This window comes from Alexandromys fortis, unplaced genomic scaffold, assembly GCF_014885135.2.
Source record: "Alexandromys fortis isolate MF-2015 unplaced genomic scaffold, M_Fortis_MF-2015_v1.1 scaffold_40, whole genome shotgun sequence".
NCBI lineage: Eukaryota > Metazoa > Chordata > Mammalia > Rodentia > Cricetidae > Alexandromys > Alexandromys fortis.
This window is the reverse complement of record NW_026067966.1, coordinates 1,064,765-1,079,741: the sequence shown is the minus strand read 5'-3', so window position 1 is coordinate 1,079,741 and position 14,977 is coordinate 1,064,765. Positions and strand designations below refer to the sequence as shown.

The 14,977-nt window shown below is 40.7% G+C and overlaps 1 protein-coding gene and 1 long non-coding RNA gene across 4 annotated transcripts in view; one reads left to right on the top strand and one right to left on the bottom strand.

Moving 5' to 3' along the window:
• Pid1 (phosphotyrosine interaction domain containing 1) overlaps positions 1 to 13,896 on the top strand; it is a 230,254-nt gene extending 216,358 nt beyond the window's left edge. For both annotated transcript variants that reach the window (XM_050154169.1, XM_050154168.1), the window contains exon 3: positions 11,686 to 13,896. In XM_050154169.1, the coding sequence (XP_050010126.1) occupies positions 11,686 to 12,162 (477 nt within the window). In that variant the 3' untranslated portion in view covers positions 12,163 to 13,896. The remainder of the gene's footprint in view (positions 1 to 11,685) is intronic.
• LOC126508761 (uncharacterized) overlaps positions 1 to 14,977 on the bottom strand; it is a 355,346-nt gene that overhangs the window by 226,467 nt on the left and 113,902 nt on the right. The window lies entirely within an intron of this gene.

The following is a 14,977-nucleotide window of genomic DNA, read 5'->3' as shown; positions in this document are numbered from 1 at the left end:
GGAGAGAGAGAGAGAGAGAGAGAGTCTAAGCAATGCCCTTGAGGTAGATTGGCTGTCTGTACTTACAGTCTACTGCCTACTGCCTGATAACGAGCCATTAGAAAGCACTCCCAGCACTATAAATCGAATTGGCCCACAACACTATATTTTTCAGGATAGAAAGGGCTAGAACAATGAAATAAAATACACCTTTCTTTCATTGAGTTTTTCTATCAGTATTCTATCACAGCTAATCCTGAATTTAGGAGTGCATTTCAAAGTTCTGTCCTAAAATTTCCACAGCCTTCAAAATAGTGCCACAAGCTTGGCAACTAACACTCAACACATGAGCCTCTGGAGAACATTGCAGATCCAAAGCATAGCACACCCTCCTCCCCTGTTTGAGTCTGTCCTGCTTATGATTTTTGGATGACTGACGGGCAGGTAGCACATCCTTGCAGCATCTGTAGCCAGACAGGAAGGATAGGAAGGGTGACCAGAATAAGAGAATCCCGGGAAGAAGAAAAGCAGAAAGTCAGTCACCATCTAGACGCAGAAGAAGCAAGATGAGAATACCTTACTGAGAAAAGGTTCCATGCCACATGGCTAAACATAGATAAGAATTATGGGTTAATTTAAGTGGTAAGAGGTAGTTAGTAATAATCCTGAACAATAGGCTAAATAGTTTATAATGTAAGCCTCTGTGTGTTTCTTTGGGACTGAATGACTGCAGGACCAGATGGGACAGAATCTTCTGTATACAAACCCTGACTCTCTTAGTGTGTAATTGCCACCATCATCATAAATATCCATAGCCAGATAGCCCTCATTTGGTTGACAGGAGAGCCTTCAGGCTGTTTTTGACTATTTCATTCTGTTTTTCCACTTTCTGGCAAAGTTCAATGTTCTGGAATGGTCTCCAAGTTTTAACTGTTAGGTTTAGGACTGGTTCTCTCCAGGCATGGCTTTGTTGCTGTATGCATGCTACTGTTCACAGGGCACTGGACACAGCAAAAAAATATGTATATATGTGTATGTAAGCACCCATGTGGACAAAATCTACCTATATGTTGATACCAGTGTCAACCTGTCTATCTATCAAAAGCCATGGATTTGTGCAAATTACGCAGATCCCCCAGAATTTTGCCTTCTGTATTGACTTCCAGAAGTGAGAAACCTAATTCTTCATTTACTGGTTTAACTTGCAACTCTAGTAAGCACAAAACAGGTGCAGGGTCACACATATTCACTGCTTTAAAAAGCAAACAGCACATATAATTCCACATTGCCTTGTAGCTTTTCCTGCTCAAGCCTGAGGACAGGAACATCACTTGGGTGTTTTGTTCCCTCCTCTCTGGCTGCACATTTCCTTTGCAATCCCATGGGACTCCCTCTGTTTTGTTTTGATTTCACTTTGAACTCTTTCTCCCCCTTCCTGTGGCCTGCATTAATCTCAGTCTCCCTTATTCTGGATGCCACAACTGTGTGGAATGATGTTCTAAAAGCTGTCATTTCCCCAAGTGGGTACCCTGTTCTCACATCACTGTGAGATTTAATTCCCATTACTAGCCACCCCCTGTTGGAAACAAGTCCTTGTTCTTTCTGGATTTCCTTTTTCCTAACTGAGCAAATTCATAAAAATATGAGCTTGTACTTCTTCTTCTTGCTCTTATAGAGCAGTAACTTTTTGGTCTGCTATAATTTACATTATAATCTAGCCAATAAGTCATTCTCTATGAATAAATTTGTTTTTATAGTATGCTATAGTTCATATAATATGCTTTTGTAATAACATCTTAGATGATTGTAGTATAATTTATCAAACTGCTTTGTTTTGTATGAGCATGAAAGCTTTTATGAGTTTTATAATTATAAGTGATGATGTAATGGATAAAGTCGCGATAGTGCATTTTTATATTGATGAGACATCCATAGAATTGCTAAGGCAGAAGGCAGGAGGGAATTCCACATTAACAGTTCCATTAAAGTGTCACACCAGTCTGCAATCCAATCATCAAAAAACGAGGGTGACTGCTTCCTCTATTCTTGTCATCAAGAAAGCGAGCAAGGAGTAGTATATTGGAGGAAAGGGAAGGGGGAAAATAATAGAATTATACCTCCAAAATAATAAACAATTCTTTGAAGGAGTAAAATAAGGAAGGCGATTAAAAAATGGAAGACCAAACTAGGTGTGGCTTTTATAATATTTCTGCTCCATCTTCTGTGATTCTCTATGAGGTTTAAGTATAAAAGTCACATTGTAGGTGTATCTGTTGAGGTTGGGCACAGTTTCTTATTCTCTGCCTTTTGGCTAAGTGTGGCTCTCTCTAATAGTCTCCACCTGTTGTAAAAAGGAGCTTCTTTGAGACGGAGTGGGAGCTGTACTTACCTTTGGGCATAAAGATAAGCATTTAGAAATTATATTGATTTAGGAAAAAGACCATTGTAGGGTATCCTATCAGGAATAGAAGTCACTTTGAAAAAAATGGAATAAAAAAAATCAAGTTAGATCAGAACAACACCAAAACTTCAGTGAAGATTTGTGCCAAGGTTTTCATTTGAACTTGTCCTTACTGCTCTGGAATCCATGGCAAATCATGGTTGGTTACTAGTACCTTTCCTTTTTGTTGTCCTACCTCCATAGGACAAAAATTAAGAGCTATGGACCTTATATACATTTGCTTTGTATATTTATCACTTCTTAACACAATATTGTACCAACGTTAGTCTTTTCAAACATTGAGTGCCTTATGTGGTCTATTTCTGATGAGCTGTGTGCCAAGGAAAATGAACTGGAAAAAGTTCCAAGGGCTGAGACTGGGGACATTTTCTTCCCCATTGCAGTGCCTGTCTCCTAAAACCATTCCTCAGAGTAATTCCCAAGCAGTGTGCCTGATATTGATTTAGCATTAAGAAAACATGACCCTTGGAGGACCTGCCTATAGCAGGCTTCTGAACGCCAGCCCCACTTTCAGCAAGCTCCACCGATGAGAAGGAAGAGGGTGAAATGAAAGCCTTGTCATGAAATAAATTGTTCTGGTGCCACTGAGTGGAGCAGCTCTGGGTCTGGACCATACTGAGGTCAGCTTTCCAGATGGGACCTGCTGAGGAAATGTGGGTTTTAGTGTGGCGTCCTTTTTATTACGTGTCGTTGTCTTCAGGGGCACACTTTGGTGCCCTTTAGATTAATTGCTCCCATCTTTGACAGTGACAGTGACAATATTTCCAGGCTTCACACATCCAAGATCCAAATGACAGGATAAATTGCACATCAGAATGGCTGGGTACATGCAAGGTAGGATGTAAAACTCTAATCCATCTACTTTACTGAAACAACTTGATATCATATATGTAACACAAGCAAATTTGTCAGCCTAACCATGTAATTGTGAAGCACACGCTGTGGTGAACAGCAGAGCTTCACATGCACGACTTCATTGCAGTTAAAATAGAACTTAATTATTCCTGGATATTTAGTCTTATTTATTTTATTACTCCCATAGTATACATTTACGTTACAATATATCCCTCAGTAAAGTTCCCATGAATCTGATTTTAGGTTTTGTCAATGGAATCCATGAAAATGTTGAAGCTATAAAATATTCCTCATATCCGTGACCTTAGGAAAAACTACTAAATATTTCTCAACAAGGGCTTGAGCATGAATAGGCTATGGATAAATATTCACTTGAGAAAATTATTGCTTTTATTATTGTTGGTACTGCCGTAAATAGTATCAACAGATACCTTGAGGGATATACAGCCTTGCAGGGAATGGGACCAGATCTACCTTCCTTATGAATATTGATTTGCTTCACTCAGACATATCTGACATAGATGCTAGTGCCAATCAAGAAGAGACCTGCACAGCAACCCAATGCTTGTCTAATCAGCCGGCCACTATACTGCAGTCAAACTCATATGGACTCTCCACCATTGCAAGTACTTATGCTGTGACTCATAGAAGTTAGATCATGAAGTCACATGCTGAGTTACAGGGTTATTCTTCTGCAACTTGGGAGATGTAGACCCAAGTTCTACTTGTGTTTATTAGTGGACCCTGAAGCATCTGCTGACTTCTCATTGGTTCTCATTAGTTCAGATCAGCAGTTTCTACTGTGGTTAATAATAGATTTATATTTTCTATCATATAGGCTATGCTTTGAACTATTTCCTTGCCCCCCAAGCCTCAACCTGTAAATGAAATTTATTATTTGCTAAATTAAATGTAGGCATGCCACAGGAAAGTATCAGCAAACACATTTTAAAGCCTTTTTGGAACATTAAAAATAGTTAAGAGATCAGTTACTCCCTTGCACTATGTTCCTGAGTTACTCTGGGATGCAGAAAGACTCGAATGGAGATGTCTCAACTCTTGGGAGGGTGACACCTATGCCAGACAAGGCCCTCCAGGGGAACCTGCTGGCTGCCTGCTGGTTACCTACTGGCCTCTTGACCCCCTCCTGTCTGAGCGGATCATCTATGAGAGGACAGACGGAATGCAGCTGATGGCAGCAAGGGTTCGAAATCCTACTGTCCAATGTTAAGTCTTGGCCCCCATCTGGCTTGGACAAATTGCTTGATTTCTCCAGAGGCCCCTAGTCTATAGAAGCAAGGTAACAATATTCGTTACATGTGGAGGCATAATGAAGGGTCATGATCTGCATAAACATTTCACCACTAACCTTGTATAAAGGAAGCCCTGGGTGACTGTCACCATCTATGGTCCAATTGCTGGTGTTGCTTTTGAGTCATGGGATTCAGGAACTATTTTCAGTTACTATCTTTTGGTCTTCACTCACTATTCTTCTAGAATCTTCCATGCTTATTATTTTATAGACAAAAATTTCATAGTTTTTACTATGAACATCATTATCTCTTAATACTGCCTTTGCAAATTAGAGCACACGATACATGCCCATAACTGGCAAATCTGTTTGCAGTTTGGGCTGTAAAATGACTGGCGTGTCCAGTGGAGTTTTGCTCTTTTTGTCCAGCAAGAAGAGAGAAGATTCAAGTAAAGGTCTTAAATAATCCCTATGTTTTCTCATTCCCGGTTCTCTGAAGTATGCCAGTGGAAATCAATGTTAGAGCAAAGCAGTGGCATTTGACCCAGGGTTAACAGTAACTCTTGTTTTTCTCGTCTTCTGTCTTGTAACCCAAAGGCTATGAGGCTATCCAGCTACGTTTTCTTTGCCTTCTGTTCTATCACGCTATTTTTATATTAGTCAGAGAAAGGCAGTCTTCTACAGAACACAGAGAAAGAGCAAGATCTTTCATAGCCTAAGGGGTGCTTCTAGAGAGCTTTTGTTCTCGATGGACCATTTTCTTGTCTTTTCCTTCTTTCTTTCTTTCTTTCTTTCTTTCTTTCTTTCTTTCTTTCTTTCTTTCTTCCTTCCTTCCTTCCTTCCTTCCTTCCTTCCTTCCTTTCTTTCTTTCTTTCTTTCCTTCCTTCCTTCCTTTCTTTTTTCTTTCCTTCCTTTTCTGTTTTGAGAACTCTAGAAGTACACTGGACTGATGCCCAGTTTATAAAGCTGGGCTTATGCAGCCAAGAAGGCCGAAAACTCTTTGGTTGCAAAGGCATGTGGATTCTAACATTATTATCCATCCATCTTGCATCCTTGTTAAAGGTCAAGGTCACTACTGTTCGTATCTTGTCCGATCTAGAGAGAAGTAGGGCAGGTTCTAAGCAGAATGAGTTATGTATTTGGCCTCCAGGAAGGAGGAGTGGTGTTGGCTGAGATGAGGAAAAATCTCAGGAACCACAGCTTGTTTCGCCAGAGCTGAGCAGGACTGGACACGAACGCAGAGCTGGTGAGTGGGTTGAACAGCTCATGCTTGGGAAGGAGAGGTTCCGAGGACAGCGGCTCTGTGGTTGCTGTCAGCACTGCAGACATGCTATGGCTCCCTCTCACGCACAGCCTCTCACTGCCACGTGTTCGAAATGTCCTCAGACAGTCTCTTCAATTGGGATTGTACAAAGTTCACTGTCCCTCACTGCAGATACTGTTTGGGGTGGGAGTATACGCCATCAAGTGACACACGAGGACAAGTTTTTCTTTCTCTGCTATTTGTTTATCGCTCTTAGAATGATTCATTTACACTTGTTTTTTTACCCCACGCCTGTCTCTGACCACAGAAGAGATTCCAGTGTTCATGAACTGAGCCTAGCTAGCTCTTAATCCTTCTGAAGGCTGCTGCTCCTGTCATCTTACAAGTCTCTTCTTTATTCATTCCCCCTGGAAGGTAAAGAACAAAAAAGAAGAAGAAGAAGAAGAGAGAGAGAAAGAGAGAGAGAGAGAGAGAGAGAGAGAGAGAGAGAGAGAGAGAGAGGAAAAAAAGCCAAGTTTGGATAGATTTATTGACCAGTTTTGAAATTTGGAAGTTTTTGTAACTCTGTAGCCCCAGAAGATTGTACCTCTTACGGCCAGGGCTTAAAAGAAGCCCATTCATCAAGGAAACATTCATCTCTTTGGCACATACCCTCTTTCTCATCACCTGCTTCTGACACTGTTTACAGCTGTGCTGGTGGTAGCACACACTGAGCCTTGTGTTCCCAGTGCCATGCAGCAGAGAGGATGGCAAGCCTGGCAGGCCTCTGTGGAGAGTAGCTAGGGCATGGAATGTTTTCCCAATATAGATTTCGAAAGAGCCCCTGTGACGTTGCTGATGTAGGTGTATACACATACAATGCTCCAATGCTCTAGGATTTCGGTTTGCCAATATCTAGCTACTTCTTGACCCAGTATATAGCAGGGGTGTAGTTGCATACACAGTTGCTAACCCCACCAGTGAGAGTAAGATTCTATCACAATTTGAGCCAACTTTGAAGCTAACTTGATTTTTATTGGGGTGCACCGAAGAGCTGGCCAGCGACTGCCTCCTAAGTCAGGTTAAAGAGAGCAGCCCCAAATCGATTTCTTGGACCCCTTTAAAGGAGTAAAATCAAGATTAATTGCAAAGTAGGCTTAGACAAGAGAGACAATGGGGCAATAAATAAATGCAGAAAAAATCAAAAGACATGTGGTTAGGAAGGGTTCAGAGATTGTCAGGGAGGGTGGAGAGTCAGGAAGGGTAAGGATGTTCTATAAAACAAGTCAAGATCATGGTTGGGGAAGGTCAGGTTCCAGGAAACAGAGAGAACTCAGCTCTTACAGTAAATAGAAACTTAATTTTAACAAAACACATAATCGCTCCTGATTTCAAAATGGAGTCAGGGAGGTTCCTTAGGGTGTCACTGAATTTTGGGTACTTTGAGAAAATTAATTAATTTTTTAAATTCTTTAAATTGACAGATTATAGCTGTACATCTTCACAGAGGGCAGGAGGATAATTTGTACATTTCTACATTGAATAGCTATCAGATATTTATAAATAGTCCAGATGTTTAACATTTATCATTTTTTCATGATAACAGTAGTCAAAATCCTGTCTTTTAGCTGTTTTGGGCTATCTTGTTTACAATACATGTGACTGCAATCACTCCTATATACAGTAGTATATGTAATATTTGATTTATTCTGTCTGGCTGTCGCTTTGCACTCTTGAACCGGGTCTTCCCCCTCCAACCCTCCAAGCTTCTGCTGCTGATTATCCTGTTCTCTATTTCTGCAAGTTTGGCCTTTTTAGATTCCACATTCTTGTCATTTGTGAGAGTTGCAAAAAAAATGAATAACATGTTTATTTTAAAACGTGTCTGGATGTATGTGAAACTGGAAGAGATTCTAAAAGTGCCAGACAATTGAATCTTGCTAGTCATGTGGCAAGGCTAACTTCATCTTAGATGCCTGTGACCATCTAAGGACAGAGGTAGTGAGAACATGGAGGGACAGCAAAGACAAATGGGGATGTCTCTCTCTCTCTCATCCAATAGCAAAAACAGTCAATGGACATGTAGACCCTATATCCAATTCTTCACAGATCAACAAGCTGTTGCTCACACCCCACACATTTTATGTACAAAGTATGTTCCTACTACTATCTGAATGATTCTGGGTACGCCTCCTGCCTATGTCTAAGTTCGGCCCTTTAGACAGAGTTAGTAAGAACAATATTCCATCCCAAAGCAGATGTGATGGCCCAACTTCAATCCCAGAACTGGGGAGGTCGAGGCAGGTACATCTCTGGGAATTCAAGGTCAGTCTGTCCTACCTAACGAGTTCAAGACCCTCTGGAACTATGTAGTGAGATCCTATTGAAAATCCCAGTTGTCGATGAATTTGATAGATTTGATGCTTTTGCCATCGCGTGTGACACAAACATCCTTTATAACTCCTCAGTTTACTGGGGTTTGATTTTGCTGTGGGCATATGTGATGACTTGACACCTTTGGCAATGCTACTTAATGGCTCTTTTCTGTCATTGGTGAAAGTAGACACTAGTTTACCCAGAATAAATTCTGTGTATTATGTTTTACCTCAGTGCTTTAAAATTCCCTTTGTAAATATCTATGCATTATTACATAGCTTTTATTATTGTCTCATCCAAACCTTGAGTGTCCAATCTGTTCCATTCTTCAGTAAACAAACTTCCAAAATAAAAGTATTTTCCTTAAAAATCCTTACCTTATGGATCATAAGCATTCATAAGGAGAGTTACATATTTTTTTGGCTGGCTGCCAGAATTTTATTACTAGAAAATTGCTTTTGATTTGAGTAAGTCATCTACAACTTTTAATGAAGCTTTTGAAAAAGTACCTTTTAATTTTCTTACAGTTGAATTCTCTGTATAACTTTTTAAAAAATGTGTGTGTGTGTGTGTGTGTAAATGTACTGAAAGTTAATCAAAAGAATTTCCCTTCCTAGAGACTATCTTTCTTTCTATCTAACAGAACTTGATGTTTCTAGTTTCAGTGAATATGATGTGTATATTTTCTTTTTAGGCACCCAAACTAGTTGGTTTTGCTTGTTTTTTTTTTTTTTTCTTTTCCTTTTTGTAAAATACATACAACACTAAAAATGACATCTTAAGCCATTTTTCATAGTATTTTTATTGATTATTTGGAAATTTCACATCATAAACCTTGAGCACATTCACTTCTCAGTCCTCCATGTCTGTTCCCTCCACCCTTTAAGACCCCTTCCCCCAAAAGAAGAAACAAAACACAAACAAATAGAATAGCAACTAAACCAAGTCCAATTAGTGTTGCTCGTATACTCACTGAAGGATGGTCAAACTCTTGGTGGCCAGTCCCTTAAAGAAAACTGAGTTCTTCTCGACTCCCATCCCCACCGGGAACCATCAGTTGTGGAGAGCTACACTTCAGCATCCTTATGACACTTTTGAAGAGTTCGCTTCGATGGAATGCACTTTAAGCAAGTTTTTAGTATACACTTCAGTAGTATTAATGCTGGCAGATGTTCTAGTGCCATCACCTCCACTGAACAACGTAACTCTTCCAGGCTTATAAGACGGAAGCTCAGGACCTCTCAAGCAAGAGCAGCCATTGCTGTGCGCCATGCCTCCATCTCTCAAGACTCGCGCTTCCGTCTCTGTGATTTCCACTGTTTTAATATTAGAAAAATCACAGTGTTTATCTATTTTAGTTTATTGCACACTAATATACTCAGAGTTTATCCATGTGGTAGTATATGTAAGAATTCCCTCCCCTTGGTACAAAGTAATATTCCATTGTATGTGTGCATTCACTTGTGACACTGCGTATGTGGGCTCTTTCCACATTTTAACTTCAGGCATAATGGGTTCTGTGAACATGAGTAGACAAATTAAAATCATTAAAATCCTGCAATTTGCTCTTTTGAGAAGAAAGAATGAATGAGTCATATCAAAATGAAATCAAAGTATGGTTTAACTTTTTTTGATGACCTTCTATAGTGTTTGATCGAGGTTGAATAATTGGCACTGTTTGGACATGGCAGTACTTTGGAGAAGGTAGGAATTAGTAGGGACGTGAGATATATCTCATGTGAGCCCCTTTGTAGTTCTTAAGAGAAGGTTGTAAACGACTCAAGCTTAGCTGTCCGTATTCCCTTGTCTTTTCTGCCTCCGCTCAGCATCTAACTTCTTCCTTTTAGTCAGACTTTTTCATGGGGACCACCAGCTCCACGGTAATGACATGGAGACTTATTACTAATTATAAAATCTCAGCTGATAGCTTAGGCTTGTTTTTAGCTAGATCTTATAACTTAAATTAACCAATTCTACACAACTTTACATTGTTCATTAATTGACCACTGTAGGTTTTTTGTTTGTTTGTTTTTACTCTTTGGAGGCCCAGCTCACAAATGAATGGAGACTCAATCTTACTTATGAATACCTGGTCTTAGCCTGGCTTATTTCTAGCCAGATTTTCTTAAATTATCCTGTGTACCTTTTGTCTCTGGACTTTTACCTTTCTCTATTCTATATGCCTTTCTTTCTTTCTTACTCTGAGACTGGTTGTGTGACTGCATGGCTGGCCCCTGGTGTCCTCCTCTCTCTCTCTCTCTCTCTCTCTCTCTTTTTTTTTGGCTCATCTCCCTCTTCTCTTTCTTCATTCTCTCTGCCAGCCAGCTCTGCCTATTTCTCTCTCCTGCCTAACTATTGGTCCTTCAGGTCTTTATTAGACTAAGCATGTGGTTAAGGCAGGCAATGTAACACAGTTTCATAGAGTTAAAGAAATGAAATATAAAAGAATGCAACACATCTTTGCATCATTAAACAAATATTCCACAGCATAAAAGAATGTAGCACATCTTTAATATTTCACGACAGACCACTTGGGTTTCATTAGTTCTTTAATGTCTACGTTTCAGTGGTAGCAGGTCTACCTGTCCTGATGAGAAAAGCAATAACATATACCTCTGAGTAAGTTATGAACAGAGGCAGATTTGGTCAGAGGACAGCAACTGGAAGTCAGTTCTCTCCTTCCATCACGTAGGTTCAGGGACTGGACTCGGGTCTTCAGGCTTGGCCACAGGTGCCTTTATACAGCTAAGTTCTTTTGCTTTCTCTCAAGATTTTTAAAAAAGTATCTAAATCTTTTGGAATGATTTTCCCTCCTTTGAATAGTGCTTAGCTAGCTATCTGATAACCTTGCATTCTGGCCTTCCCTAGTCTCTCAGCTACAGTCATTTAACCAGATACCCTTCATTTCACAAACTGTTTAGCTTGAAAAGCAAAGCATTGTTGTATTTTTAAAACTTCTCAGTGGAAGGGGGAAATCATGCTTCAGGCTGTAATTTGAACAGAACACATTTTTGTGTCTTTGGTATTTGCTGGAAGCAAACAGCATAAAGGAAATCAGAAAGGGAAGGATTTGCAGAGAGGATTCAGCCAAGAGATAAGCTTCATAAAGGCTTTGTTTTGCAGATGCGCCGGCCTCCTGGTTTCCTGCTGTCTTTGAGCTCTTGCTCACATTTCTGGCTGAATGAAAGTAAACTTCTAGTGACCTCTGATTTCAAAGAAATGCCAAATTAAATGAAAGATCATCATCATTGGTCATTTTTTAATTAAAAAGGGGTTTGGAAGAGGGAAGGAGTTCTCCAGGTATTAGATTTTAAAAAGTCCAACTCTGTTTAAAGAAGTTCAATACATTTGCCCTGGAGAAAACTTTCTAGGAAGAAAGGGAAGAAATTCTGCTTCCCTGGGGTCCAGGAGTGGCTCTGCCACTTTGGTGTGCATCACATGTCTTGTCTCTTAGCTTTTCCGAGTGAGCTCAGTGCACCATGCTGACCTCCCCCTTTCCTTCCTGTCTTCCGTCTGCAGGTCACCTATCTGGGGAAAGTCTCTACCACAGGCATGCAGTTTTTATCTGGCTGCACGGAGAAGCCGGTCATTGAGCTCTGGAAGAAACACACTCTGGCCCGAGAAGATGTTTTTCCAGCCAATGCCCTCCTAGAGATCCGTCCATTCCAAGTCTGGCTTCATCACCTTGACCACAAAGGCGAGGCGACCGTGCACATGGATACCTTCCAGGTGGCTCGCATCGCCTATTGCACAGCTGACCACAACGTGAGCCCCAACATCTTTGCCTGGGTGTACAGAGAGATCAACGACGACCTGTCTTACCAGATGGACTGCCACGCCGTGCAGTGCGAGAGCAAGCTGGAGGCCAAGAAGTTGGCGCACGCCATGATGGAGGCCTTCAAGAAGACTTTCCATAGTATGAAGAGTGATGGGCGGATCCATAGGAGCAGCTCATCTGAAGAGGCTTCCCAGGAATTAGAATCTGATGATGGCTGAAGGAACTTGAGATGTTCCAGTGAAGGCAGCATTTGGGCAAGGAGTTTCGGAAGATAGATGTATCTGCAATGATTCAAATTTGGTATGAAAAGACTGCCAAAACTCTTGGCTGACCATGCTTTTTAAATTCAGAAGAGCAATTCTAAATCTAAAGAAATGTATCATTAATTACGTGACATTGATATCTGCTGCTGCTGTGACCATGAGGAGAGTGGGCGTGTGGACGAGGAGGAAAGTTCCAGACTGTCTTCTTGGGTTTTTCTCCTATTTCAACACTTCTGGGTGGGAGATCTCCATGCCTATTTTCACCATTCTCAGGCAAATGCTCCGTGGCTGTAGTCTGATGGACTGTTCTGATCTGCCTTATGAAATCCAGCAAGAATGTTAGCAGCATCTCTGTGATCCCTAGGCGGGCGGGCAGCGTGGGGAGGTGATGCTGATGCGGAGGCTTCAGGATGGAAAGGACTTGTCCCGGTGACTGACGGATTGCTCCTCCTTGCTTGGCATGTTGGCAGACGCTCTCCTCAGCACATGAATCAGCACAGCTTGGATTAAGCTTTACAACTAACAGCACGCTAGATGGCAGATAGTTCGCAGTTAAAGATAATGCTTTGATTTACATGAGTATACCAAGTAGTACCCTCCTCTTGTATTCACTTCATCTATTTTCTTAGAATCCTTGCAACTAATGATCATTTCTCTCCTCCTGTCCCCCCGCCCATGTTTCTCCTTCTTCCAGCCTCCCTCAAAGGGATGGAGGCTCAACATACTGCAGGACTCCAACAAAGAAGAAATAACAAATGAATTAAATGAACCGTCAGCAAACCTACCAGGACTCTCAGACATCAGACACCCTAGAGAAAAGGGGGGATGGGTGGCCAGCGTCTATAGAGATTGCCCTTTATAAAGTCCTGGTTTGTAGTAGCTTACATCATTACTACACTGTTGGATGACTCCTTCATGGAAGTTTTAAACTCTGACATGACATTGCCTGGGAAGTCTTGCTCTATTATTCAGCATTGAACTCAAGAAGGGAATGAGTGAAATCAAGTCTGTGTAGAAATCCCACATCTATCTGGAAACTTATAAATGAAAATGTGATCTTGTTGTCCTGAAGTCAATAATGTCTTAGAGTCAGAATGATCCCTTTGAACATCAGTTCTGAAGAAAAATTCTCACTGATAGCTTGAGATCTCTCAATTTTAAGATCTTTGCATATCATAAAGGATCATGGAACTTATTTGTTAAAATATACACATTTAAGATGAATAGACACATTAAGAGGGCACATGAAACACTTTTTCAAGTGATATTGCCCCTTTAAAAGGTGTGTTTTACTTCTCATGATGTTAGGGGCAACAGGGCACCTTATAAGCCTTAAGAGAAAGCTAATATAATCCAGACAGCAATGGTGTTGGTATTTTTGGTTTGTGTACCTGTGTGTCCATGTATGTGTTTGTGTGTGTGTGCACATGCGTGTGTATGTCCCCCATGTGGGTACAGTTTCAAGGCATGTACAATAAGCATGGAGTCGTATTGGTGAGGACTCACCTCCTGAAGATATGCTTGTTGCATTATGACATATGTAAACTATTCTTTAGATAAATGCATTCACTCTTTAATAAAAATATGTTTGTGTTAATAAAGCCAGGGTGTTTCATACTTTATATGAACTTCCCCTTTTTTAAGCGATGGAAATTTGATGTGTAAAATAAACCAAACTTGGTAAACAGGGCAAGTTTATCTTTTTGTTTTTTAAATTGATCGTATATAGGGCATTCTTTGTGTTTACAGATCTTTTTAGATCTGTAGATTTGTCTTTCATAGCTGGCTGCCCCTTATTTGAGGTAATAATGTTATTAACAGTGTTGATCTTTTTTTCTTAATGAATGCACTGATTTCAGAGGAGAATGCTTGCAATCAACTGCTGTTTAAAATCCCTTGTGCATCTTTGTAGAACCCTAACATGAGCTCTCTGCCAACACAAATTCCCAAACAAGCCAAATTAAGAAATATCTAGGTTTAATGGGATTCCTGCGTTCTTAGGTGGCCCCAAGGGGGAACTGAGAGGCCATGATGCAACCACAGGAGGAAGGAAAAGGGACCACGTGTTCCTCTTTTGGGAGTTCACTTAAATACTCTGTGGGAGTGGTCCCCCTGCTGGGATTTGGAGTCCAGATCAATACAACTGTCAGGCTCAGGGCTGGGGTCTATGCTTCCAACTTAACACCATCCTGAATTCCTGAAAGGTAAGCCTAGCGTGAATCCTTTGGAGAATGGATACTAATGTCTCCTCAGGCCATGAGATCTCAGAATGGGCCACATTAATACAGCAAAGAAGCTGGCTGTGGAGAAATGTTCTTCATGGAATCGGGAACGAACAGAAACAAGGCTTTGAAGGAGAAAATGTGAGTGCCTGCTGAACAGATGGGATCAAGTGTGGATTACTACCTCATCCTGCTTGGAATGGCGCTTCTCTAGTGTTGCAGTTCTCCCTATTTCGTGTTCACACTCTTGTCCTGGAATTTAAAAGGAATGAAAGCGTGAAGAAGGAAGGGAAAGGTGGAAATAAGAGAGAAGGGGAGAGAGGAAGTAGGAAGGAAAGTGGAAAGGCTTGGGAATATACCCAAGAGAGGCCTTATCATACAACAAAAGTATATGCTCTGCTATGTTCATAGCAGCATTGTTTGTAATAGCCAGAACCTGGAAACAACCTAGATGCCCTTCAAATGAAGAATGGATGAAAAAAGTATGGAATATATACATATTAGAGTACTACTCAGCAGTAAAAAACAAGGACTTCTTGAAGTTTGCA